General features: G+C 48.0%; 1 protein-coding gene across 2 annotated transcripts; it reads right to left on the bottom strand.

Annotated features, from left to right (window-relative positions):
• Positions 1-40: 40 nt before the first annotated feature.
• Positions 41-27301, bottom strand: LOC116789412. Of its 2 annotated transcripts, XM_032693217.1 has the most exons (12): positions 27219-27301; positions 23585-23612; positions 21723-21735; positions 18463-19538; positions 13617-13740; positions 9189-9260; positions 5682-5786; positions 4541-4631; positions 4339-4445; positions 2380-2622; positions 795-989; positions 41-142 (listed from the first exon to the last, which is right to left on the bottom strand). In XM_032693217.1, exons 4-12 carry the CDS (start codon positions 19536-19538, stop codon positions 104-106), a joined length of 2052 nt encoding a protein of 683 aa, XP_032549108.1. In that variant the 5' UTR covers positions 21723-21735; positions 23585-23612; positions 27219-27301; the 3' UTR covers positions 41-103. The 2 variants fall into 2 exon arrangements, with proteins under 2 accessions (XP_032549108.1, XP_032549118.1); XM_032693227.1 differs by lacking the exon at positions 5682-5786 and having other exon boundaries at positions 27219-27300.
• Between the last annotated feature and the right edge of the window lie 660 nt (positions 27302-27961).

Raw genomic sequence — 27961 nt, 5'->3', positions numbered from 1 at the left:
TGGAATCCCGCTGGAGATGGGAATAAACCCCCATTCCATGTGCACTTCCAACCTTCAGCTTTATTATTCCCGTTTCAGAGGGAAAAAGATCCCAGTTTTCCATCTAAATCTTGTTGAAGGCAGCGATGTCCACGCTCTGCACCTGGAATGAGAGCAGAACCCTCCGGGTAATTCCAGGCATTCCCAAGAAAACATATCCCAGTCTAAACCCTATCTCTTTTATCCTGCTCCGACGAGTCCTCCAGGTAATTCCAGGCATTCCCAAGAAAACACATCCCGGTTTTTAAACTCTCCCTCTCTTATCCCACTCTGATGAGCCCTCCAGGTAATTCCAGGCATTCCCAAGAAAACCCATCTGGTTTTCAAACCCTCCCTCTCTTATCCTGCTCCGACAAGTCCTCCAGGTAATTCCAGGTGTTCCCAAAAAACACATCCCAGTTTTCAAACCCTCCCCCTCTTATCCTGCTCCGATGAGTCCTCCAGGTAATTCCAGGTATTCCCAAGAAAACATATCCTGGTCCAAACCCTCCCTCTTATCCCGCTCTGACGACTCCTCCAGGTAATTCCAAGCATTCCCAAGAAAACACATCCCAGTTTTCAAACCCTCCCTCTCTTATCCCACTCTGATGAGTCCCCCAAGTAATTCCTGGCATTCCCAAGAAAACACATCCCGTTTTTTAAACTCTCCCTCTCTTATCCCGCTCCGACAAGTCCTCCAGGTAATTCCAGGCATTCCCAAGAAAACACATCCCGGTTTTCAAACCCTCCCTCCCTTCTCCCAATCCCGGACTTACGTAATCCTCGAACTTGGTGATCTCCTCCTCCAGGATGTCCGTTCCCACTTTTTCGTCCTCCACCACGCACTGGATCTGCAGTTTCCTGATTCCGTATCCCACCGGGACGAGCTTGGAAGCTCCCCAGAGCAGCCCATCCATGCGGATGGAACGGACACATTCCTCCAGCTTGGCCATGTCCGTCTCGTCGTCCCACTGGGAAAAGAGGCGGGAAAAGCGGGAAGTTCAAGTGTTTTCCCGGGATTCGGCAGCGATCCTCTTTTTCCTTGATTTCCTCCCCTTTTTCCGTAGGATCTTCCCTTTTTCCTTTACACCAGGACACCTCTTGGGATCATCCAGGTGATCCAGAGAGCCCTTTCCCGGCTGGTTTCACCGGAGCTTGGGAAAGGGAAGGATCCGGGGAGAGCTGGGAGCAGCTTCCGGTGTCCAAAGGGGCTCCCGGAGAGCCGGAGAGGGAGTGGGGATAAGGGATGGAGGGACGGGACACAGGGAATGGATTCCCACTGCCAGAGGGTTAGATGGGATATTGGGAAGGAATGGGATATTGGAAGGAATGGGATATTGGGAAGGAATGGGATATTGGGAGGGAATGGGATATTGGAAGGAATGGGATATTGGGAAGGAATGGGATATTGGGAGGGAATGGGATATTGGGAAGGAATGGGATATTGGGAAAGAATGGGATATTGGGAAGGAATGGGATATTGGGAAAGAATGGGATATTGGGAAGGAATGGGATATTGGGAAGGAGTGGGATATTGGGAGGGAATGGGATATTGGGAAGGAATGGGATATTGGGAAGGAATGGGATATTGGGAAGGAATGGGATACTGGGGAGGAATGGGAGATTGGGAAGGAATGGGAGATTGGGAAGGAATGGGAGATTGGGAAGGAATGGGATATTGGGAAGGAATGGGATACTGGGAAGGAATGGGATACTGGGAAAGAATGGGATATTGGGAAGGAATGGGATATTGGGAAGGAATGGGATACTGGAAGGAATGGGATACTGGAAGGAATGGGAGATTGGGAAGGACTGGGATATTGGAACGAATGGGATATTGGGGAGGAATGGGATATTGGGAAGGAATGGGAGATTGGGAAGGAATGGGAGATTGGGAAGGAATGGGATATTGGGAAGCAATGGGATATTGGGAAGCAATGGGATATTGGGAAGCAATTCTCCCCTGAGAGGGTGGTGAGGTACTGGGATGGAATTCCCAGAGAAGCTGTCCTGCCCCATCCCTGGAAGTGTCCAAGGCCAGCTTGGAGCAACCTGGGATAGCGGGAGGTGTCCCTGCCCATGGAAGGTGATGGAATTCCATGATCCTTACGGTCCCTTCCCACCCCAAACCATCCCAGGATTTCACAGCGTGAAGGCGACGCATCCCGGTGGGAACATCCCAGCAGGAACATCCCAGCAGGAACATCCCGGCGGGAACATCCCGGCGGGAACATCCCAGCGGGAACATCCCGCCCGGCTCCAAGGTTTGGAATTCCGCTGGTCCTCCCAGCGTTCCTCTCGGAGGATGAAGGGAGAAGATTCCCAACCTCGCTCCGGAGCTCCCAAATTCCCATCGCTCACCGGCTTCACATCCAGGAGGATGGAGGACTTGGCGACGATTCCCGGTTTCTTGGCCTTCTTTTCCGCGTACTGCCGGAGCCGCTCTTCCCGAACTTTGGCGGCTTCCCGGTCTTCCTCTTCGTCGTCGCTCCCGAAAAGGTCGATGTCGTCGTCCTCCTCCTCATCCTCCTCGGCAGCCGCCGGCTCCGGTTTCTTGGCCGGGAGCTCCACTTTTTTGGAGGGAACGCTGAAAGGTTCCACTTTCTGTGGAGGGGGAGGGAAAAGGGGAGATGGGGAAGGGGAAAAGGGAGAAGGGGAAGGGAAAAAAAGGGGAGAAGATTCAAGGAAAAAGGGGAGAAGGGGAAGGGAGAAAATTAAAGGGAAAAGGGGAGAAGGGGAAGGGAAAAGGGGGAGAAGGGGAAGGAAAGGGGGAGAAGGGGAAGGAAAAGGGGAGAAGGTGAAAAGAAAGGGAGAAAATTAAAGGGAAAAGGGGAAAATTAAAGGGAAAAGGGGAAAATTAAAGGGAAAAGGGGAGAAGGGGAAGGAAAAGGGAGAAGGGGAAGGGAAAAGGGAGAAGGGAAAAAACAGGAGAAGGGGAAGGGAAAAGGGGAGAAGGGGAAGGAAAAGGGAGAAAATTGAAGGGAAAAGGGGAGAAGGGGAAGGGAAGAAAAGGGGAGAAGGGGAAAGGGGGAGAAGGTGAAGAGAAAGGGAGAAAATTAAAGGGAAAAGGGGAGAAGGGGAAGGAAAAAGGGGAGAAGGGGAAGGGAAAAGGGGGAGAAGGGGAAGGGAAAGGGGAGAAGGGGAAGGAAAAGGGAGAGAAGGTGAAAGGAAAGGGGGAAAATTAAAGGGAAAAAGGGGAGAAGGGAAAGGGAAAAGGGGAGAAGGGGAAGGGAAAAGGGAGAAAAAAAAAGAAAAAGTGGAGAAGATTAAAGGGAAAAGGGGAGAAGGTGAAGGGAAAAGGGGGAGAAGGGGAAGGAAAAGGGGGAAAATGAAAGGGAAAAGGGGAGAAGGCAAAGGGAAAAGGGGGAGAAGGGGAAGGGAAAAGGAGAGAAGGGGAAGGGAAAGGTGATAAGGTTAAAGGAAAGGGAGAAAATTGAAGGGAAAAGGGGAGAAGATGAAGGGAAAAGGGGGAGAAGGGGAAGGAAAAGGGAGAAAATTGAAGGGAAAAGGGGAGAAGGTGAAGGAAAAGGGGAGAAGGGGAAGGGAAAAGGGGGAGAAGGGGAAGGGAAAGGGAAGAAGGGGAAAGGGGAAGGAAAAGGGAAGAAGGGGAAGGAAAAAGGGGAAGAAATTTAGGAAAAAGAGGAGGAGATATTAAGGAAAAAGGGGAGGAGATGAAGGAAAAACGGAACAAGGGGAATGGAAAAGGGGATGAGGGGAAGGAAAAGGGAAAAAGAAGGGAAAAGGGAAGAAGGGGATGGGAAAAGGGGAGGAGATGAAGGAAAAAGGGAATGAGGGGAAGGAAAAGGGAAGATATTAAGGAAAAAGGGGAGGAGATAAAAGGAAAAGAGAAGAAGGTGAAGGAAAAAGGGAAGAAGGGGAAGGAAAAGGGAAGAAGGGGAAAAAAAAGGGAAGAAGGGGAAGGAAAAGGGAAGAAGGGGAAGGAAAAGGGAAGAAGGGGAAGGGAAAAGGGAACAAGGGGAAGGAAAAGGGAATGAGGGGAAGGAAAAAGGAATGAGGGGAAGGGAAAAGGGAAAAAGAAGGGAAAAAGGAAAAAGAAGGGAAAAGGGAACAAGGGGAAGGAAAAAGGGAACGAGGGGAAGGAAAAGGGAAGAAGGGGAAGGAAAACAGGAACAAAGTGAACTTGGAGTCAGAGCAGAGCAGCCCAAAAGCCCGGGAATGGCAATGGGAATGCTCAAGCCCCACCCGGTGGGATTTGAGGGGGGAGAACGGGATCCAAACCGGGATATTTGACCACCCGGACCATTGATCCCTCCGGAGTTCTATTCCCGGAGGGAATCCCGCCGCGTTCCCGAGGCTCACCTGGGTGGGAGGGACGGGCGAGGGCTGGTGGGAGCCGGAGGAGGATTTTTCCAGGGCGTTCAGGCGGCTCTCCAGCTTGAAGATGGCCATCTGCAGGTCGGAGACCACTGGGAAAAGGAGGGAAAAAACCCGGGAAAAGCCACTCAAATTTTCCCGGATCCGGGCGGGATTCCGAGCCGGGACGAGGATTTTCCCCACTCACCGCTGCGGAGGTTTTGGTTTTCCACTTCCAGGTGGGAAATCCGGGCCAGGAGCTCGTTCTGGTCGCCGGCGGCTCCGGAGGCGCTGCCGCTCTGGAAGGAGGAGGAAAAGCGGGATGAGGCGGAGCCAGTTCCGCCCCTTTTCCCGAAAATTCCATGCGGCAAAGCCCGGGGGGGAGGAAGGAATTGAAGAGCTTGAAGTAAAAAACGTGGATATTTTCCCCTCAAAGGGTTTTATAAAATCGGGATAGGGAATAAAGGGGCTCCAGGCCGGGATAAATCCCGAGGGATTCCAGCCGGCACTAAGGATAACGTGGCTTTTCCCGCTCTTTTGCCATGGAAAACAAGGAAAACTGATCCCAAATTTCACACCAAACCCCCTTAAAAATCTTGGAATCCCTCGGTCTCCTTCCTCTCCCAACAAACCCAGTCACTGGGAAAGGCGGGAAGAGATCCCAGGATTTCTACATTCCCACATTCCCGGCCCAGCTTTTCATTCCGAACAATTTAAACCCCACGAATCCCGAGGGAATAATGTGATCCCGAGGATTCCAATGGATTTTTTTGGGAGGCAATGAAGAGCTTTTTGTTTTGTTTTATTAAGGAGGTTCCTCATCCAGCGATTCCGAGGAGCAAAGGGAAGGAAAACAACGGGAGAGTTTCGTTTCCAAGGGAATTGAAAGGGGGGGAATAATTTATCCCGCACGGAATTCCAAGGAGATCTCACTTGGGATGGAGAGAGGGGAGAAGAGGAAGAATATGAGGAGCAGGGAAAGGAAAAAGCAGGGCCTGGATCCCAGAAATCCGGGAACGGTTTGGGGTTGGAAGGGACCGGAAAGATGATCCCATTCCCATGGAAAATGAAAACTTCCACCATTCCAGGCTGCTCCAGACACTTCCAGGGATGGGGCCGGAGATTCCTGGAGCGGGAAGGTCTCCAGGGAGATCCTTCTCCAGAAATTCCACCTTTTCCAGCCTCAGGAATTCCGGCGCGAATCCCCGGCCGGGGAGATCTCAAATCCCGGGATCTCAGCTCCAGGATTATCCCAGAAGGGAGGCGGGAGAGGCGGATCCATCCCCAGGGAATGGGAAGGAGCCTCCTCATCCCAACCGGATCCTGTCCCGTTCCCTTGGAAAACTTACGGAGGAGCGTCCCGGCTGCTTCCGGGCACGGCCACAGGGAACGTCCCGGCTCCGAGCAGGAGGAGCAGGAGCAGGAGCAGGAGGAGGAGGAGGAGGAGTCTTCTGCTGCAGGGAGCGGAAAAGTTTGGGAAGAGGGGAAAAGTTTGGGAAGGCGGGGAAAGTTGGGTAAAGTTTGGGAAGACGGGAAAGGTTTGGGAGGAGGGAAAAGTTTGAGAAGATGGGAAAGGTTTGGGAGAAGTTTGGGAAGACAGGAAAGGTGTGGGAGGAGGGAAAGGTTTGGGAAGAGGGAAAAGCTTGGGAAGGTGGGAAAAGTTTGGGAAGGCGGGAAAAGTTTGGGAAGATGGGAGAAGTTGGGAAAAGTTTGGGAAGACAGGAAAAGTGTGGGAAGAAGGAAAAGCTTGGGAAGATGGGAAAAGTTGGGAAAAGTTTGGGAAGACAGGGAAAAGGGAACAATGTGGGAAGATGGGAAAAGTGTAGGAAGAGGGGAAAGGTTTGGGAAGATGGGAAAGGTTTGGGAAGAGGGAAAAGTTTGGGAAGATGGGGAAAAGTTGGGAAAAGTTTGGGAAGATGGGAAAGGTTTGGGGAGAGGGAAAAAGTGTAGGAAGGCGGGAAAGGTTTGGGAAGACAGGAAAGGTTTGGGAAGAGGGGAGAAGTTGGAAAAAGTTTGGGAGGATGGGAAAAGTTTGGGAAGAAGGAAAAGTTTGGGAAGGCAGGAAAGGTTTGGGAAGAAGGGAAAAGTCTGGCAAGATGGGAAAGGTTTGGGAAGATGGGAAAAGGTTGGGAAGGCGGGAAAAGTGTGGGAAGATGGGAAAGGTTTGGGAAGAGGGGAAAAGTATGGGAAGATGGGAAAAGTCAGGAAAAGTTTGGGATGATGGGAAAAGTGTGGGAAGAGGGGAAAAGTTTGGGAAGAAGAAAAAGCTTGGGAAGGTGGGAAAAGTTTGGGAAGACAGACGGGAAAAGTTTGGGAAGAAGGGAAAAGTCTGGGAAGGTGGGAAAGGTTTGGGAAGAAAGAAAGGTTTGGGAAAAGTTTGGGAAGACGGGAAAAGTGCGGGAAGAAGGAAAAGTTTGGGAAGATGGGAAAAGTTGGGAAAAGTTTGGAAAGATGGGAAAAGTTTGGGAAGGCGGGAAAAGTTTGGGAAGACAGGAAAGGTTTGGGAAGGCAGGAAAAGTTTGGGAAAAGTTTGGAAAGGTTTAGGAAGAAGGAAAGGTTTGGGAAAAGTTGGGGAAGACGGGAGAAGTTTGGGAAGAGGGGAAAGGTTTGGGAAGGCAGGAAAAGTTTGGGAAGAAGGAAAGGTTTGGGAAAAGTTTGGAAAGAGGGGAAAAGTTTGGGAAGGCACAAAAAGTTTGGGAAGACAGACGGGAAAAGTTTGGGAAGAGGGGAAAGGTTTGGGAAGACAGGAAAGGTTTGGGAAGGCAGGAAAAGTTTGGGAAAAGTTTGGAAAGGTTTAGGAAGAAGGAAAGGTTTGGGAAAAGTTGGGGAAGACAGGAAAAGTTTGGGAAGAGGGGAAAGGTTTGGGAAGGCAGGAAAAGTTTGGGAAGAAGGAAAGGTTTGGGAAAAGTTTGGAAAGAGGGGAAAAGTTTGGGAAGGCACAAAAAGTTTGGGAAGACAGACGGGAAAAGTTTGGGAAGAGGGGAAAGGTTTGGGAAGACAGGAAAGGTTTGGGAAGGCAGGAAAAGTTTGGGAAAAGTTTGGAAAGGTTTAGGAAGAAGGAAAGGTTTGGGAAAAGTTGGGGAAGACAGGAAAAGTTTGGGAAGAGGGGAAAGGTTTGGGAAGGCAGGAAAAGTTTGGGAAGAAGGAAAGGTTTGGGAAAAGTTTGGAAAGAGGGGAAAAGTTTGGGAAGGCACAAAAAGTTTGGGAAGACAGACGGGAAAAGTTTGGGAAGAGGGGAAAGGTTTGGGAAGACAGGAAATGTTTGGGAAGATGGGAAAAATGTGGGAAAAGTTTGGGAAGATGGGAAAAGTCTGGGAAGGCAGGAAAGGTTTGGGAAAAGTTTGGGAAGGTGGGAGAAGTTTGGGAAGGCAGGAAAAGGGTTTCCCCACTCGGAGGCAGCTCAAGGGCGGGAAAGATCCACATGCAGGGAAAAGTCTTGGAAAAGTCTTGGAGCAGGGGGGATGTGGAGCACCCGGAGCACAAACATTCCTCCAGGAATTCCAGAGGCTTCTCTTGGATCTGAACTAAAGGAGCAGCTCCGGGATGGAACAAATCCCGAGGGATTCCAGCTGGCACCGAGGATAAAGTCGCTTTTCCCGCCCTTGGATCCCCAAAATGCCACGGAAAACATGGAAAACTCGACCCCAAATTTCACACCAAGTCCCTTAAAAAAATCTTGGAATGCTCTGGAATCTCTTGGAGCCTTGTGGGAAGCTCCTGCAGCACTCAGGGATCATCCCTGGGGCACCAGGGATAAAAATCATGGAATGGCAAAGGTGGGAAAAGCCTCTGGAGTCCATCCCAGTGTTCCCCAATCCCTGTCCCCTGGTGCCACATCCACGTCCCAAATCCTGGGATCCATCCCAAATCCTGGGATCCATCCCAAATCCTGGGATCCATCCCAAATCCTGGGATCCATCCCAAATCCTGGGATCCGCAGGGATCCACGATCCCACCGGGAATGGCGGTGACTCCACACTCGGGCTGGGGTGAAAATTCCAGGAAGGAATTTTCCCAATATTCCACCAGAACCTCCCCTGGAACACCACTTTTTAATTCCATATTTTGGCTTCCTCTTGGAAAAATAGGGAATTTTCAGAGTGTTGTCCCTGCTCAGCACAAAATCACATTCCTGAGGGAATTCCTGAGCTCCCACTGGATGCTCCAAACTCAGGACTGAGCAGCCAAGCTGAATTCCCTGGAAAACCCCATTCCTTTAAACAGTCCCGAAAAACTGGAAGGGAAACAGGGAAGAGAAGGTGGATCCCAAAAAAACCCACATTCCAGCACTTCCCTACTCAGCCAAGACCTGTGGGAACATCCCAGCAGGACAAAAAAAAAGGTGGGAAAAGCCCAAGTCGAGGAATTTTCACCCAAATCCAGGGATTTTTTTACCCCTCTAACACCACTTTTTAATCTGATATTTTGGCTTCCTCTTGGAAAAATTGGGAATTTTCACAGTGTTGTCCCTACTCAGCATAAAAACACCTTTCCAAAGGAATTCCTGGGCTCCCACGGGAAGCTCCAGCAGCCAAACCCAATTCCCTGGAAAACCCCATTCCTTTTAACAGCCCCTGGAAACAGGGAAGAGAAGGTGGATCCCAAAAAAACCACATTCCAGCACTTCCCTACTCAGCCAAGACCTGTGGGAACATCCCAGCAGGAAACAAAAAAAAGGCGGGAAAAGCCCAACTTGAGGAATTTCCCGCCAAATTCCAGCGGTTTGGAAGCACGAGATGGGCCGGAGCGACGCCGGTGTCGCTCCCCCTTGCTCTTCCCTGCCTTCCCAAGGAGCCAGGGAAGGTGTGGGGAGCCAGAATTCCAGGAAAAAGCGGGAAGCAGGGAGGGTTACTCACCCCTTCCAGGGATTTCTGGATATTCTCCCTGGCTCTGGCGATGTCCCGCAGGATCGTGCTGGCTCCGTTCTCCTGCAGACAGCGGGGAAAGAACCCACAGTTTCCTTGGAAAACTCATCCAAAAAAAAACTTGGAAAAGCGAGGAAAAGGACGGGAGAATCAAGGGGGGGAAGCGGGAATCGTCCCGGCCGCGATCCCAGCGGGATTTGCCGCCCGGAGTGGGTGGGAACCCCCGCAAGGATCAGCCTGGAAAAGGGGTTTGGAATTGCCCTGGAAGGTTGGGAAAGGTGCCAGAGGGTTGGAAGGACTCCAGGATTCCTTAAAAATCCAGCCCCAGCTGGATTTTTCCATAAAAATTTCCATAAAAATTTTTCCCCAGCTCTTTTCCATAAAAATCTCTGTATCCAGGCAGGAAGTGACAGCCCTGATTCCAAGTCTTGTATCCAGCACATCGGGAATTTTTTCCCTCTGCTCCTGCCTGGAAACCTTGGAAAGCTGCCAGAGGGTTGGAAATGACTCCAGAATTCCTTAAAAAGGGTTGGAGTGCCTCCAGGATTCCTTAAAAATCCAGCCCCAGGCAGCTCTTTTGGAATATTCCCTGTACTCAGGAAGTGACAACTGTGATTCCAGCCTCGTATCCAGATCCAAAATTCCAGCACACAAGGAATTTTTTTCCCTCTGCTCCTGCCTGGAAACCTTGAGAAGCTGCCAAAGGGTTGGAATAACTCCAGAATTCCTTAAAAATCCAGCCCCAGGCAGCTCTTTTCCATTAAATTCCCTGTATCCAGGCAGGAAGTGACAGCCCTGATTCCAACCTCATATCCAGACCCAAAATTCCAGCACACAAGGAATTTTTTCCCTGTCTTCCTGCCTGGAAGGTTGGAGTGACTCCAGGATTCCTTAAAAATCCAGCCCCAGGCAGTTCTTTTCCATAGGATTCCCAGAGTTCAGGCAGGAAATTCTTTTGGAATATTCCTTGGGTCCAGGAAGTGACAGCCCTGACTCCAAGTCCCAAAATTCCAGCACACAAGGAATTTTTTTCCCTCTGCTCCTGCCTGGAAATCTTGGAAAGCTGCCAGAGGGTTGGAAATGACTCCAGGATTCCTTAAAAAAGGTTGGAGTGACTCCAGGATTCCTTAAAAATCCAGCCCCAGGCAGCTCTTTTCCATAAAATTCCCTGTACTCAGGTCTTGTATCCAGACCCAAAATTCCAGCACACAAGGAATTTTTTTTTTCCCTGTTTTCCTGCTGCCAGAACTTTCCCTGGATTTAAAGATCCCCTTCCCAGAAATTCCCTGCTCCATTCACTCCTTGCCTCTTCCCAAAATTCTGACCTCCCAGGCCCGACCTGAGCCGGGAAAACTCCTCCCAAGCCCCGAATCCCGGGATAAGGAGGCAAAGAAAAGAGGGATAAGCCTGGATACATCCCAGTGGGAAGCACTTGGGAAGGTTTTAAGGAGGGTGGGGATATTTTTCCATGGGGAAAAGGGCTGGGAAACTGCTGCAGGACCTCCAGGAATCCTTCAAATCCCAGGGAAAACTCCTTCCCTGGGAACTTTGGAATAGTTGAACTCTTCCAAGAGGTTTTTCCATCCCTAAAAATCGACTCCCAGGACTCATCCAGAGCTTCCCAGTTTTTATTATTCCTGTCTCCAGTGCCAGCAGGAATAGCCAAAACCAAAATCCCTGTCAATCCATGGGGAAAAAAACCTTTGGAATTGTGTGGGAAAAAATCCCTGGAAAAACATCCCTGTCGCTCCAAGGAAGGCAAAAAGCTTCCTGAAAAATCCTTGGAAAAAGGCATTGGACACTCCCCACCCCAAGGCACGAGCGGGAAGGGGGCAGGAAAGCTCAGGAGCTTCCCAAAGGAATAATTTTGGGATAACATTTCAGCTGGATTTGCTTCCCATCCCCCAAAAACTCACCGGTTCCGTCCCGGGATTTTCCACGGGAACACCCGGAATATTCCCGGGAAATATGAAGGCAGGGATAAAAATCCTGGGGTTTTTGGGAGCCCTCCAACTTGAGGTCATGGAATATCCTTTGGGATATCCCAAGGGAAAGTTTTGCTGCTCCCAAGGGGAAGCAACCCGGGGTTTTCCCTGGAAAAAGGGGGGACAGGGAAACTCTTCCAGTGGAGAGAATTTGGGGATTTGGGGGTTTAAGGTTGAAAATGGGATCCCAAAAATCCTGGATCTGAGCCCTGGCACGGCCTGGGAAAATCAGGGATAGAGGACAACACAGGGAAAAATCCCTGGAAAAAAATCCCTGGCATTACAGGGAAAAATTCCCTATGGAAAAATCCCTGGCACTGTATGGAAAAATCCCTGTCAATCCATGGGAAAAATGTTTGCACTCCAGGGAAAAATCCCTGGGAAAAAATCTCCTGGCACTGCATGGAAAAATCCCTGGAAAAAAAATCCCCTGGCACTACAGGGAAAAACTCCCTAAGGAAAAATATCCCTGGAAAAAAAATCCCTGGCACCCCAGGGAAAAACTCTCTATGGAAAAAAAAATCCCTGGCACTACGTGGGAAAATTCCTTGAAAAAATCCCTGGCACTGCATGGAAAAATCCTTGGAAAAAATCCCTGACACCACGTGGGAAAAATCCCTGGCACTCCATGGGAAAAACCCTTGGCATTACGTGGGAAAAATCCCTGAAAAAAATCCCTATCACTCCATGAAAAATCCCTGTCATTCCATGGAAAAAATCTTTGTCATTCCATGGGAAAAATCCCTGGAAAAAAAACCCTGGCACTCCAGGGGAAAATTCCTGTCACTCCATGGGAAAAACCTGTGGCACTACAGGGGAAAATCCCCGGAAAAAAAATCCCTGGCACTCCATGGAAAAACCCCTGGCACTATGTGGGAAAATCCCTGGGAAAAAAATCTCTACAGGGAAAAATCCCTGGAAAGAAATCCCTGGCACTCCATGGAAAAATCCCTGGAAAAAAATCCCTGGCACTCCATGGGAAAAACCTGTGGCACTATATGGGAAAAATCCCTGGAAAAAAATCTTTGGCACTACAGGGAAAAACTCTCTATGGAAAAAATCCCTAGCACTACATGGAAAAATCCCTGGCACTATGTGGGAAAAATCCCTGGAAAAAATCCCTGTCACTGCATGGAAAAAATCCTTGGAAAAAATCCCTGACACCATGTGGGAAAAATCCCTGGCACTCCACGGGAAAAACCTTTGGCATTATGTGGGAAAAATCCCTGGAAAAAAATCCCTGGCACTACAGGGAAAAACTCTCTATGGAAAAAAATCCCTGGCACTACATGGAAGAATTCCTGTCACTCCACGGGAAAAATCCCTGGAAAAAATCTCTGGCACTATGTGGGAAAATCCCTGGAAAAAAATCCCTGGCACTACTTGGAGAAATCCCTGGCACTGTGGGGGAAAAATCCCTGGAAAAAAAATCCCTGGCGCTACAGGTAAAAAACTCCCTGGCAAAATTAAGGATACAGGCCACCTGACCTCCTAATTCCCTGGGATCAAATCCTTCAGGATCCATAAAAATCATGGAATTAAAAAAGTCCAACCAAAAGAGACCGAGCAGGTCGTCCTCGGGGATCGGTTCGGGAATCACCGGGAAAACTCGGGAACAAAACAGCCCCAGGAACGCAATTCCCCCCTCCCACCTCCCCCCAGATCCCCGTGGGGATTCCCGAGGCTGGGAATTCCTGAGGCTGGGAATTACCTGGGAGCGGGTGGAGGCTCCGCGGGGGCCGTTGAGGTGCTCGGAGACAGGGAAAAATCCCTGGGAAAAAATCCCTGGCACTGCAGGGGAAAAGCCCTGGGAAAACATCTCTGGCACTGCATGGAAAAATCGCTGGCACTACAGGGAAAATTCCTGTCACTCCAAGGGAAAAATCTTTGGCACTACAGGGAAAAATCCCTGGAAAAAAATCCCTGGCCCCCCATGAAAAAATCCCTGGAAAAAATCATCTGGCACTACAGGAAAAGCTCCCTAAAAAAAAATCCCTGGAAAAAAATCCCCTGGCACTACAGGGAAAATCTCCCTATAGAAAAAAATCCTTGGAAAAAAATCCCTGGCACTACAGGGAAAAATCCCTGGAAAAAAACATCTGGCACTACAGGGAAAAACTCCCTATAGAAAAAATCCCTGGCACTATGTGGCAAAAACCCCTATGGAAAAATCCCTGGCAAAATTAAGGATACAGGCCACGTGACCTCCCAGTTCCCTGGGAACAAATCCTTCTGAATCCATAAAAATCATGGAATTAAAAAAATCCCCCCAACTAATAAAAGAGACCAAATGGGTTTTAACTGAAGGTTGGCTCAGGAATCACCAGGAAAACTCGGAACAAAACAGCCCCAGGAAGGCAATTCCCCCCTCCCACCTCCCCCCAGATCCCCGTGGGGATTCCCGAGGCTGGGAATTCCCGAGGTTGGGAATTACCTGGGAGCGGGTGGAGGCTCCGCGGGGGCCGTTGAGGCGCTCGTAGAACCTGCGCTCGGCGTCGTCGTATTTGTGCTTGTCCAGCCAGACCTTGTCGTGCAGGAAATGATCCAGAGCCATTTTCCTGGGAAAAACAGCCGCCCACAGGTGAGGGAAAGAGCTTGGAAAGACGGGAAGGGGGAATGTTTGTGCCGGAAAAGGGTTGATCGGCTTCGTTAATGAATTAATGCTCTTAATTAACGAACCGGCTGCCTGAGCTGGGCATGGGCGGGATAAGCTGATCCCGACCTTATTCCATAAAAAAACCCTGCTGGGATTTGAGGGGGAGTGCCAGGGGAGGGGGGGGGAATGGGAAAGGAATGGAGACATGGAATTGTGGGATGGTTTGGAGACGTGGAATTGTGGGATGGTTTGGGATTAATTAATGAACCACCTGCCTGAGCTGGGCATGGGTGGGATAAGCTGATCCCAACCTTATTCCATAAAAACCCCGATGGGATTTGAGGGAGTGTCAGGAGAGGAGAAGGAGAATGAGAAAGGAATGGAGACATGGAATTGTGGAATAGTTTGGAGATGTGGAATTGTGGGATGGTTTGGGATTAATGAACCACCTGTCTGAGCTGGGTATGGGTGGGATAAGCTGATCCCGACCTTATTCCATAAAAAACCCCACCAGGATTTGAGGATGAGCTGCTGGCTCAGGGAAGGGGATGAGAAAGGAATGGAGACATGGAATTGTGGAAAAGTTTGGAGATGTGGAATTGTGGAATGGTTTGGGATTAATGAACCACCTGCCTGAGCTGGGCACAGTCGGGATAAGCTGATCCCGACCTTATTCCATAAAAACCCCGATGGGATTTGAGGGGGAGTGTCAGGGGAGAGGAAGGGAATGGAAAAGGAATGGAGACATGGAATTGTGGGATGGTTTGGAGACGTGGAATTGTGGGATGGTTTGGGATTAATTAATGAACCACCTGCCTGAGCTGGGCATGGGTGGGATAAATTGATCCCGACCTTATTCCATAAAAAAACCCCACTGGGATTTGAGGGGGAGTTGCTGGCTCAGGGAAGGGGAATGGGAAAGGAATGGAGACATGGAATTGTGGGATGGTTTGGGATTAATGAACCACCTGCCTGAGCTGGGCATGGGCGGGATAAGCTGATCCCGACCTTATTCCATAAAAACCCCGATGGGATTTGAGGGAGTGCCAGGGGAGGGGAGGGGAATGGGAAAGGAATGGAGACATGGAATTGTGGGATGGTTTGGAGACGTGGAATTGTGGGACGGTTTGGGATTAATGAACCACCTGCCTGAGCTGGGCATGGGTGGGATAAGCTGATCCCGACCTTATTCCATAAAAAACCCCACCAGGATTTGAGGATGAGCTGCTGGCTCAGGGAAGGGGATGAGAAAGGAATGGAGACATGGAATTGTGGAAAAGTTTGGAGATGTGGAATTGTGGAATGGTTTGGGATTAATGAACCACCTGCCTGAGCTGGGCATGGCCGGGATAAGTTGATCCCGACCTTATTCCATAAAAAACCCTGCTGGGATTTGAAGGTGAACACCAGGGGAGGGGAGGGGAATGAGAAAGGAATGGAGACATGGAATTGTGGGATGGAAATGTGGAATTTGGGGTGGAAAGGGCTGGAAAGCTGTTGTGGTTCCAACTCCGTTTTCCAGAGGGAAGGATGTGCTGGGATCAATCCAAGCTGGACTCGGACACTTCCAGGGATGGAAAATCCGTGGTTTCTCTGCGGGTAATTGGGATAATCAGCAGGAAAACTTGGAAGGGAGAGATCTGGAATTACGTGGGAAAATCCCTGGCACTACAGGGAAAAATCCTTCTAATAGATGGAAAAATCCCTGGTAATTACATGGAAAAAATCCCTGTGGAAAAATCCCCGGCACTACAGGGAAAAAAATTCCTGGCACTACATGGGAAAATCATGGAAAAATCCCTGGCTCTACATGGAAAAAACCCCTGTTCCTCCATGGAAAATTCCTGGTCACTACATGGTAAAAATTCCTGGAAAAAAATCTCTGGCACTACATGGAAAATCCTGGTAACTACATGGAAAAAATCTCCATGGAAAAATCCCTGGCACCACAAGGGAAAAATCCTTGTCAATACATGGAAAAATCCCTGGCACCACATGGAAAAATCATGGAAAAAATCCCTGGCACTACATCGAAAAATCCCTGTTCCTCCATGGAAAAATCCTGGTCACTCCATGGAAAAAATCTCCATGGAAAAATCCCTGTTCCTCCATGGAAAAACCCTGGTCACTACATGGAAAAAATCTCCATGGAAAAATCCCTGGCACTACATGGAAAAATCCTTGACAATTCATGGAAAAATCATGGAAAAATCCCTGGCACTACATGGGAAAATTATGGAAAAATCCCTGGCACTCCATGGAAAAAATCCCTGTTCCTACATGGGAAAAATCCCTGGCACTACATGGAAAAATCCTTGGAACTACACAGAAAAATTATGGAAAAATCTTTGGCACTACATGAAAAAATTATGGAAAAATCCCTGGCACCACACGGAAAAATCATGGGAAAAAATCCCTGGCACTACATGGGAAAATTATGGAAAAATCCCTGGCACTCCATGGAAAAATCATGGAAAAAAATCCCTGTCACTCCATGAAAAAATCCCTGTTCCTACATGGGAAAAATCCCTGGCACTGCATGGAAAAATCATGGAAAAGTCCTTGGAATGACACAGAAAAATTATGGAAAAATCTCTGGCACTACATGGAAAAATTATGGAAAAATCCCTGGCACCACATGGAAAAATCATGGGAAAAAATCCCTGGCACTACATGGGAAAATTATGGAAAAATCCCTGGCACTCCATGGAAAAATCATGGAAAAAAATCCCTGTCACTCCATGAAAAAATCCCTGTTCCTACATGGGAAAAATCCCTGGCACTACATGGAAAAATCATGGAAAAAAATCCCTGGCACTACATGGAGAAAAATCCCTATGGAAAAATCCCTGGCACTTCTTGGGAAAAATCCCTGGTGCTCCATGGAAAAATATCCCTGTGGAAAAATCAATGTCGCTCCCTGGAAAAATCCCTGGCACTCCATGGGAAAACCAGGATAAAAGAACCCCCGATCCTGCTGTGAAACGGTGGAATTTTTAAGGAGCAGCTTCCAAAGGATTCAGCTGAAGGGAAATGGGAAAAGAGGAGAAGAGGAGGTGGCCGGAATTCCAGCCGGGAACAGGGACAGGAGGCGGAAAACAGGGATGGAGCAGCGCAAGGAAAACGCGCCTGGATCAGGTCCCGCCACGGCCTCATCCCAAATCCCACAGTTTTCCAAGAAAACGCTGCCAGGGACGGCGAGAGACGATTTCCTTGGAAAACCATCCCCTTCCCATCTCATCCATCCGCCGGGAAGAGGCGAAATTCCAGGAGCAGCTGGAATTCCAGCCGGGATCGTCCCCAGCAAATCCCAACCCCAGACAAACTTATCCCGCGGATTCGATGGTGACACCCGGATACTTTTCCCACATATCCCAAAAATCGCTGGGAACCGTTCGAGGGAAAATTATCCCGGGAAAAAGGGGGAAAGGTGGGACCTCTAAATTCCATCTGGGATAAACCCATGGATAGAAAGACCCTAAAATTTACGACGTATCCCAAAAATCAAAGTGTTGGGAATAAAGGATTGATGCTCCAAGAGCTTTTTTTTTTCCCAGGAATATCAGGTTCTACCTCAGCTCCGAGCACCATTCCAAAAATTCCAAAAATTCCCGGGATCGTAACAACTTTTTTCCTCAATAAACCAAAGCACGGCACAATATTCCCGGAAAAATCATTCCCGAAATTGTGTCCCTGCCCTTCAAGCTGGAAAATGGGAATGACGCTCAGTTTTTCATGGAATGAGAGCATGGAAAGGATCCCAGAGCATTCCATAAATTCCCAGGAATGTAACAAACTTTTCCCTCCAAAAACCAGCACACAGCACAATATTCCCAGAAATATCATTCCCTAAATGATTCTTCAAGCTGGATCATGGGAATGACGCTCAGTTTTTCATGGAATGAGAGCATGAAAAGGATTCCAGAGCATTCCATAAATTCCTGGGAATGCAACAACCTTTTCCCTCAATAAACCAAAGCACGGCACAATATTCCTAAAAATATCATTCCCAAAATTGTGTCCCTGTTTTTCAAGCTGGATCATAGGAATGACGCTCAGTTTGACATGGAATGAGAGGATGGAAAGGATCCCAGGAAATTCCAAACATTCCCTGGAATGTCACAACCTTGTCCCTCAATAAACCAAAGCACGGCACAATATTCCCAGAGGAATCATTCCCGAAATTGTGTCCCTGTTTTTCAAGCTGGATCATAGGAATGACGCTCAGTTTGACATGGAATGAGAGGATGGAAAAGATCCCAGGGAATTCCAAAAATTCCTGGGAATGCAACAACCTTTTCCCTCCAAAACCCAAAGCACGGCACAATATTCCCAGAGGAATCATTCCCTAAATTGTGTCCCTGTCACCTCCAAACCTTTGGGAATGACGCTCAGTTTTTCATGGAATGAGGGGATGGAAAGGAGGAAGGTCCTGTATCCATGGCAAAAAAAAGAAAGGGAACACCAAGCTCAATTCCCAAATTCTGGCTCCACGCAAATCCAACCTTTATCCACCAGAATCCATCAGGAGCAGGGGGAATTCCCGCCGGGAATTCCCACCGGCAGCACTTCCAATCCACCCAGTTCTTCTCCACGTGCAAAAAATTCCTTCCGGGGCTCCTCAATCCCGGAATTTTTTGCGCCTTCCCCCCCCCCCCACCCCACGAACGGAAACTTTTCCTACTTCGTTCCCGGAGCCGGGACGGGCGGATTTTCCAGAGGTGATTCCCGAATCCCTGAGGCTCTGGAAGCTTCCAGGGCGAAGAACCGGGATTCGGCTCGGTCGTAGGACGACTTGTGGAGCCACCCGGCTTCGCTGTCCCGGTGCAGGAAAAAACAGGCGGGAATATCCTCGGGAACGCCGGGAATCGCCGGCTCGGCGCCGCTTCCCGGCCGATTCCCGGCTTTCCGGTTCTTCTCCGGGATTTTCTCCGGGATGTTCCCGGAAAACATCCTCTCGTAGAAGTTCTTCTCGGCGGCGTCGTAGCGGGGCTTTTCCAGCCACACTTCCGACGCCAGCGCTTCCCGGTTGGAAAACTGCGGTTTGCCGTTCACCGGCGGCCGCTCTTCCGAGCCCGCAAAACCGGGAACGCCGGAATCGGGAATAACCGGAGCCAGGCCGGGCGTGGCCGGAGTGGGCAGGGCGGTGCCGTAACCTTCGTCCGGCGTTCCCAGCCCGGAATTCCGGGACGGGACGGTCAAGACGTCGGGAGGAAGGAAAAACTGGGATTTCTCCATGAATTTTCCCTCGGCTTTGTCGAAGTCCGGCTTGTTGAGCCAAACCCCTCGGACAACGTGGTGACAGGCGGCCAGATTCCCGTGGGAGCAGATTCCCTTGGGAACATCCGGGCTGGATTTGGCCTCGGGAGCCGGCGGGAATTCCTCCGGGATTCGTCGAGTCTCCGGCGCTTCCCCGCTCCAAGAATCCACGAGTTTTTCCCGGTAGACGTTCTCGGCCCGGTCGTACAAGGGCTTGTCGAACCACACGCGCTCGGCCGACATTCCCAGCAGGAATTCCAGCTTGGAATCGCCACTTTTGGCCTTGGGCGAGCGTTTCCTTTTCCGCTGCTTTTTGCCATTCCGGGATTTCTTGAGGTCTCCCTTGAGCTCCCCGTCCGCGGATTCCTCGGGGCAGAGCCCGTTGATTTGGGAGCCGTCGGGATCCGGAGCCGCCGTCGCCGCTTCCCGCTCGGAGTCCTCGGCTTTGTGCTTTTCCGGCCAAACTTTGTCTCCCGGGCAGGGATTTTTCCGTGTCCTCATCTTCCCCAAAAAAATAAAAATAAACCGGGAAGAGCATGGAAAGAACAAGCACAACAAATGTAGCGGCAGCAACGGGAAAAGCGGGAAGTTTTATCCGTTAAAATTCCTCGGGGGGAAAAAAAACCACCGAAACGTGGGATTCATTTTTCCCTCTTTTTGGCCTAAATGGGAATTCCGAGGAAGGCCAAACCACCTCCTCCCTGAAATACTCCGAATATTCTTCCCGGGATTTAAAACTCCAAATTTCCCATTGCCATAAAAAAGAAAACCCCACCGGGATTTTGTTGAAATCCTCGGGAATTCCACGAGATTATCCCAAGTTTTAAGGGATCGGCTCGTTAGTTATTCCCAACAAAGCCCAATTTGGGGAAAACCGAGCCCAAAATTGATCCCAAAATTCCCGATTTTGGGAGTTTTCCGAGGTCGTTTCTCGCCCTCGGTCGGATTTTCCCAGGAAAAGGCGGCTGCTGAAAAACCGGGATTTCAGTCGGGATTCAAAATCCCAAATATTGGTAAATTCAAGCAAGCCAAGAGTTGGGAATTTGGAGGTTAACGCCCTAATTAATTCTTCTGTTAATTATCCCAACAACCCTGAAATAGAAATTAATATAAATCTGTTCCTTTAACGTTGAAATAAATAGAAAATATTTTTAATTATGATTTTGCACAAGACCCTTAAAATCTAAATTATTAATACAAAATAGTAGTTCTATTAATACAAAATGAAATTAATTAAAATATTGTTAAAAGATTAATAGCAAATTTTACTAAAATAAAAACCACAAATAAAAAAAATCAAAATATTAATATTAATATAAAGCAACATTTCTAGAAACAGGAAATAAAATGAAATTAAAATATTGTTAAAATATTAATAGCAAATATTACTAAAATAAAAATCAATTTCTTATTTCCAGCTGATTTTCCAGCCAAAAAAACCCCTAAAATTTGGGATTTAACACATTTTAAAATTATTTATTTTTTAATTAGATGTCATTTTGCACAAGCCTAAAGTCGAAATTAATATTGAAATAAATAGAAAATATTTTCAATAATAATTATAACAATAATAATTATTATTATAATATAAAATAACATTTCTAGAAATAAAAAATAAAAATTCCTTTCTTATTTCCAGCTGATTTTCCACTCAAAAACCCCCCTAAAATTTGGGATTTAACACATTTTTAAATTATTTAATACGCTTTTTAGAGGTCATTTTGCACAATCCTCATCCAAAAATATAAATTATTATTGAAATAAATAGAAAACATTTTTAATTATAATTACAGTAATAACAATTACAATAATAATTATAATTATAATATAAAATAACATTTCTAGAAATAAAAAATAAAAATTAATTTCTTATTTCCAGCTGATTTTCCAGCCAAAAAAACCCCTAAAATTTGGGATTTAACACATTTTTAAATTATTTAATACGCTTTTTAGAGGTCATTTTGCACAATCCTCACCCAAAAATATAAATTATTATTGAAATAAATAGAAAATATTTTTAATTACAACAATAATAATTATAATATAAAAAAACATTTCTAGAAATAAAAAATAAAAATTCATTTCTTATTTTCAGTTCATTTTTCCACCCCAAAAAAACCCCTGAAATTTGGGATTTAACACATCAATTTTTTGGAAATTAAAGTCACTTTGCTCCAGTTTTTCAGCAGCCCTGGAATTGCAGCCCCTCGGGATGAATCCCTGAGGAATTCCCCGGAAATTCCCTCCAAAGAGCTGAAATAATTGGGAAAAAAAAACCCCAAAACCACCTTTAAAAATTCCTTAATTCCAGGAAAAAAAAACCCTTTAAAATTCCTTAATCCCAAGAAAAAAAACCCTTTAAAATTCCTTAATTCCAATAAAAAAGACCCTTTAAAATTCCTTAATTCCAATAAAAAAGACCCTTTAAAATTCCTTAATTCCAAGAAAAAAAGACCCTTTAAAATTCCTTAATTCCAAGAAAAAAAACCCTTTAAAATTCCTTAATTCCAAGAAAAAAAGACCCTTTAAAATTCCTTAATCCCCCCAAAAAACCCCTTTAAAATTCCTTAATTCCAAGAAAATTCCATGAAAATTCCCCAATATTTCATCCCATAAATATCCCCCCGGCGCCGACATTCCCGGATTTTCCGGGATCCCGAAAAAAGCCAAACGGAGGGTACTTACTTTGTCTTAATTCCTAGGAAAGCGTTAAAAAAACAGGGAGAACATCAGAGAAAATTCCCAATTTTTTTTTTTTAGGGAATCACCAGGACCGACAAGAACCAAATTAACTAATAATTATAATTAATAATTAATACAGTCGTTAATTAACACGATTAATTCGACGCAGAGCTCGGGAGCTTCCCAGAATTCCCGGGAAGTCAGGAACAAACATCACAAAACCCGTTTTTCCACCCAGAATTCCACCCAAAAAGCAGATTTTTAAGGAATGAGAAGTTTAAAAACAAGGAAAAATCAGAAATAATAAAGTCATTTCTATTCCACATCCATCGGTTTTCCCAAAATAATCCAGGAAAAAGGGATTTGAACCACCCAAACCAGTACTTTTCCACGTTTTTCCACCCAGAATTCCACCCAAAAAGCAGATTTTTAAGGAATGAAAAGCTTAGAAATGAGGAAAAATCGGGAAAAATCGAGTCATTTCTATTCCATGCCCATCGGTTTTCCCAAAATAATCCGGGAAAAAGGGATTTGAACCACACAAACCAGCACTTTTCCAGGTTTTTCCCACCCCAAATTCCAACCCAAAAGGGAAACCAAAAGAATTCCAAAGAAATCCCGACAAAACCTTCGACCTCTTTGTGTCCAAGAGTTATTGTTCATCCCAAAGCGGCTCTTCCGCAGGTTCATTCCCGAAAATCGGCTCTTTTCCAGCTCCCACTGGTTTAATTCCCGAAAATTCCCTAAAATCGGCTCTTTTCCAGGTCCTGCTGCTTTAATTCCCTAAAATTCCCTAAAATTCCCGGAAATCAGCTCTTTCCCAACTCCTGCTGGTTTCATTCCCTAAAATTCCCAAAAATCCCTAAAATTCCCAAAAATCAGCTCTTTTCCCAACTCCTGCTGGTTTAATTCCCCAAAATTCCCTAGAATTCCCTAAAATCGGCTCTTTTCCAGCTCCTGCTGGTTTAATTCCTGAAAATTCCGAAAATTCCCAAAAATTCCTGAAAATTCCCGAAAATCGGTTCTTTTCCAGCTCCCACTGGTTTAATTCCCGAAAATTCCCTAAAATCGGCTCTTTTCCAGGTCCTGCTGCTTTAATTCCCTAAAATTCCTGAAAATTCCCAAAAATTCCCTAAAATCTCTCTTTCCCAACTCCTGCTGGTTTAATTCCCGAAAATTCCCTAAAATTCCCTAAAATCAGCTCTTTTCCAGCTCCCACTGGTTTAATTCCCTAAAATCAGCTCTTTTCCAGGTCCTGCTGCTTTAATTCCCAAAAATTCCCTAAAATTCCTGAAAATTTCCTAAAATTCCCAAAATCGGCTCTTTTCCAGCTCCCGCTGGTTTAATTCCCTAAAATTCCCCAAAATTCCCCAAAATTCCCCAAAATTGGCTCTTTTCCAGTTCCTACTGGTTTCAGTCCCCAAAATTCCCTAAAATTCCCGAAAATCAGCTCTTTCCCAACTCCTTCTGGTTTAATTCCATAAAATTCCAAAAAATTCCCAAAAATCGGCTCTTTCCCAACTCCTGCTGGTTCAATTCCCAAAAATTCCCCAAAAATCCTGAAAATTCCCGAAAATCGGCTCTTCTCCAGCTCCTGCTGGTTTAATTCCCTAAAATTCCCCAAAATTCCCTGAAATTCCCGAAAATCTGCTCTTTCCCAGCTCAGGACACGAGCGGTTCTTTCACCATTCCCTTGGCAAAGCTCCAGAATTCCAAGGAAAAGGCAATTCCCAACCTTCAAAACTGCTCCTCACTAAGGGGAAAACTCAAGGATTCGGGAATTCCGAGGGAAAGGGAAGGCAGGGAATGTGTCACCTTGGAAAACGGTCGGGAATGAACAGCTCCAGGGGAGGGAAAAATCCTACCTGAAGGTCCGGGAGAAACGGGAAACACCTGGAAAAAAAAGGGAATGATGGAATCACAAACAATTCCAAACCATCCACATGGATTTCAGGGAATGCCAAGGACGGATTTCAGGGAATGCCGAGGACGGAATTCAGGGAATGCCAAGGACGGAGTTCAGGGAATGCCAAGGACGGATTTCAGGGAATGCCAAGGACGGAGTTCAGGGAATGCCAAGGATGGAGTTCAGAGAATGTCAAGGACGGATTTCAGGGAATGTCAAGGATGGAGTTCAGGGAATGCCAAGGACGGAGTTCAGGGAATGTCAAGGATGGAGTTCAGGGAACGTCAAGGACGGAGTTCAGGGAATGCCAAGGATGGATTTCTGGGAATGCCAAGGACGGAGTTCAGGGAATGCCAAGGACGGAGTTCAGGGAATGCCGAGGATGGAGTTCAGGGAATGCCAAGGACGGAGTTCAGGGAATGCCAAGGATGGAGTTCAGGGAATGTCAAGGACGGATTTCAGGGAATGTCAAGGATGGAGTTCAGGGAATGTCAAGGACGGAGTTCAGAGAATGCTAAGGATGGAGTTCAGGGAATGCCAAGGATGGATTTCAGGGAATGTCAAGGACAGACTTCAGGGAATGCCAAGGATGGAGTTCAGGGAATGCCAAGGATGGAGTTCAGGGAATGCCGAGGATGGATTTCAGGGAATGTCAAGGATGGAATTCAGGGAATGCCGAGGATGGAGTTCAGGGAATGCCGAGGATGGAGTTCAGGGAATGTCAAGGACGGAGTTCAGGGAATGCCGAGGACGGAGTTCAGGGAATGCCAAGGATGGAGTTCAGGGAATGCCAAGGATGGATTTCAGGGAATGTCAAGGACAGAGTTCAGGGAATGCCAAGGATGGAGTTCAGGGAATGCCGAGGATGGAGTTCAGGGAATGCTGAGGATGGATTTCTGGGAATGCCAAGGATGGGCTCAGCAAGTTCAGCCCTGGATTTAATCCCTCATTTCCATGGAAAACAGCAGCAGGCTCTGCCCATTCCCAAAAATAGTTGGGAAAAGGATCCCTCCCTCCTGAGCTCGGAGCCAACAAAAAAAAAAAAACCAGGGAGAGGACAAATCCCACCCAGGTTCTGGAAGTTTGGGAATGGCAGCACATGGAAAGAGGGAGAGGGAAGAGAAGCAGAATTCCAGGAGCTGATTTTTCCAAGGCTCCCAACTCCCAAAAAAACCTTTGGAGAGGCAGCCAAAGGGGGCTGGGATTGGGATGGATCCGGGCCAGGCCACGGAGCAGCTGCAGATTCCCTTTGGAAAGGGAAGGAATCCAAGGAATCAGGAGGGAAGAGAAGATCCTGGAGGCTCCTGGAGGTGTCAGGGAGGGGGAGGATTCCCGAAATTTCCCTCTTTTCCAGGTGGGAATTAACACTGAATTCCCTGGCAATCCAGAGGGGGGGATTTACACGGCAGGAATATTCCCGAAAAAAAGGGAATCTGCTCCCCCAAATTATGGAAATCCACAGAAATTTAGGGAGATTTCCACGCCTTAGACCTGGAAAAGGGGGCTCTTAAATCCTGGGAATGGGAAGGGATTCCAAAGAGAGGGAGATTCCCAAAAAAAAAACCCATTCCCTGTGGCTGGAAGAGGGAAAAGGGATCTCCCAGAAAATGAGGGAATTCCCAACATCTTCCTTTTTGGGAAAAGAGGGGAAAAGAGATCCCACAGGGAATGTGGGGAAGGGTTTCCACACCCCCCTTTCCCAGAATTATTAGGGAAAAGGGATTTAAAACATCGGGAAGGGGGATCACCCCAATATTCCCGGGGATTTTGAGTGGGGAAAAGTGATCCCAAAAAACAAGGACATCCCAAATCCCTTCCCTAAGGACTCTGAGAGGAAGGAGAGGATTCCCACAATTCCCTTTCCCAGAATTATTAAGGGAAAAGGAACCTAAAACACTGGGAAGGGGGGTCACTCCAATATTCCCAGGGATTTTAATTAGGGAAAAGTGATCCCAAAAAACAAGGGCATCCCAAATCCTCTCCCTCAGGACTCTGAGAGGAAGGGGAGGGTTCCCACAATTCCCATTCCCAGAATTATTAGGGAAAAAGGGACCTAAAACATTGGGAAGGGGGGTCACCCCAGTATTTTCTGGGATTTTGAGTGGGGAAAAGTGATCCCAAAAAACAAGGGCATCCCAAATCCTCTCCCTTGGGACTTTGGGAGGAAGGGGAAAGATCCCACAATTCTCATTCCCAGAATTAATAGGGAAAAGGGACCTAAAACATTGGGAAGGGGGGTCACCCCAATATTTTCTGGGATTTTGAGTGAGGAAAAGTGATCCCAAAAAACAAGGACATCCCAAATCCTTTCCCTTGGGACTTTGGGAGGAAGGGGAAAGATCCCACAATTCTCATTCCCAGAATTAATGGGAAAAGGGACCTAAAACATTGGGAAGGGGGATCACCTCAGTATTCCCTGGGATTCTGAGTAGGGAAAAGTGATCCCAAAAAACAAGGGCATCCCAAATCCTTTCCCTCGGGACTCTGGGAGGAAGGGGAAGGTTCCCACAATTCCCTTTCCCAGAATTATTAGGGAAAAGGGATCTAAAACATTGGGAAAGGAGGTCACTCCAGTATTCCCGGGGATTTTAAGTACAGAAAAGTGATCCCAAAAAACAAGGACATCCCAAATCCTCTCCCTTGGGACTTTGGGAGGAAGGGGAAAGATCCCACAATTCCCTTTCCCAGAATTATTAAGGGAAAAGGGATTTAAAACATTGGGAAAGGGAGTCACCCCAATATTCCCGGGGATTTTGAGTAGGGAAAAGTGATCCTAAAAAACAAGGGTATCCCAAATCCTCTCCCTCAGGACTCTGGGAGGAAGGGGAAAGATCCCACAATTCTCATTCCCAGAATTAATAGGGAAAAGGGACCTAAAACATTGGAAAAGGGGATCAATCCTGTATTCCTTGGGATTTTGAGTGGGGAAAATAATCCCAAAAAACAAGGGCATCCCAAATCCTTTCCCTCAGGACTCTGGGAGGAAGGAGAGAGCTCCCACAATTCCCTTCCCAGAATTATTAAGGGAAAAGGGATCTAAAACATTGGGAAAAGGGGTCACTCCAGTATTCCTAAGGATTTTGAGTGGGGAAAAGTGATTCCAAAAAACAAGGGCACCTCAAACCCTTTCATTCCGGACTTTGAGTGGAAAGGATTCCCAAAATCCCCTTCCCAGAACTATTGAGGGAAAAAGGGATCTAAAACATTGGGAAAGGGGGTCACCCCAATATTCCCTGGAATTTTGAGTGGGGAAAAGTAATCCCAAAATTCAAGGGCACCTGAAACCCTCTCATTGACGGCTTTGGGGAACTCCCACAACCCCCTTCCCAGAACTATTAAGGGAACAGGGACCTAAAACATTGGGAATGGGAAGGGATCGCCACCTTTCCCTTGGGAATTCTCACACGATAAAGGCCCCCCCCCACCCCACCCGGGAGGTGGCAAAGGACGCTCCGGAGAGCCCCGAAAGCGCCATTACGGAGGCTCAGGAAAGGGGACGAAGGATCCCAAGAGCGGGATAAGGATCCCGGGATACGGATTCCCGGGGCTGGGAAAAGGAGAGCGGGGGGTGGGGGGTGGAAATCGGGACTCACGGGAAGGGCGCGATCCCTGAGGCGCCGCCGCTCCTTTCGGCCGCCGCCGGGGTAAAGGGGGGCCGCGCGCGCCGCGCGGAGGGTTATGGGGGCGGCGCGTACCATGTGGAGGGGGGGAAAAGGGGGTTCAGAGAGGGGAGACAGCGCGCTGAACACATATTTCTGGGATTATCCCACTCCACGTGGAAATGAATATGTGGACTATCCCCGCGGGGCAAGCGGAATGCGCGCAGACCCCCTTCTGGTAGACGGTAGGTTGCGCAGTCCCCCCCCTTCTCTTTGCCGAGTTGGATTCGTCCTCGCGCCGCTGGGGCGCCGGCGGGTTGTACCACTCCGCGGAAAATGGGGGTGCGCCGCCTCGCTTCACCTCACACCCCCCCTACACACACTGACACACACACGGCTTCCCTGCTTCTCCCGGGATGTTCCTCATGTTTTGGAAGGGAACGGGAAAAGGGGGAGGCCCCGCGCTGCGCGTGAGGCGCGCCGTCTCCCCCCGCTCGGTGGAACAGCCCTTGAGGGGGGCAAGCGGCGCGGGGGGGGGGGGAATGCAGCGATGCGTTTCGCACCCCCCTTTTCACAGAGTGGTACAACCCGCGGGCGCTGGCGGGGCTACGAGGACGAAACCAACTCGGCAAAGAAATAGGGGGGGGGGGGGTGAGCGGAGCTACTCGGTGGGTATGGGGGGGGGGAGGCAGCGCATGCGGGGGAGCGGAGCGGGGACAAAGGCGCCCCATCCTCGC

This window comes from Chiroxiphia lanceolata, chromosome 1 (assembly GCF_009829145.1).
Source record: "Chiroxiphia lanceolata isolate bChiLan1 chromosome 1, bChiLan1.pri, whole genome shotgun sequence".
NCBI lineage: Eukaryota > Metazoa > Chordata > Aves > Passeriformes > Pipridae > Chiroxiphia > Chiroxiphia lanceolata.
Note: the sequence above shows the minus strand (reverse complement) of the source record. Positions and strands in the feature narration are given on the sequence as shown.

Bases quoted from the DNA above. Each gene is read 5' to 3' on its own strand.
- LOC116789412 (XM_032693217.1), bottom strand. From the start codon at position 19,538: ATGAGGACACGGAAAAATCCCTGCCCGGGAGACAAAGTTTGGCCGGAA. The intron at 5,787-9,188 runs GTGAGTAACCCT...CGCTCCCTGCAG, and splicing joins TCCAGAAATCCCTGGAAGGG to CAGAAGACTCCTCCTCCTCC. The intron at 990-2,379 runs GTGAGCGATGGG...CTCTTTTCCCAG, and splicing joins TCCTCCTGGATGTGAAGCCG to TGGGACGACGAGACGGACAT.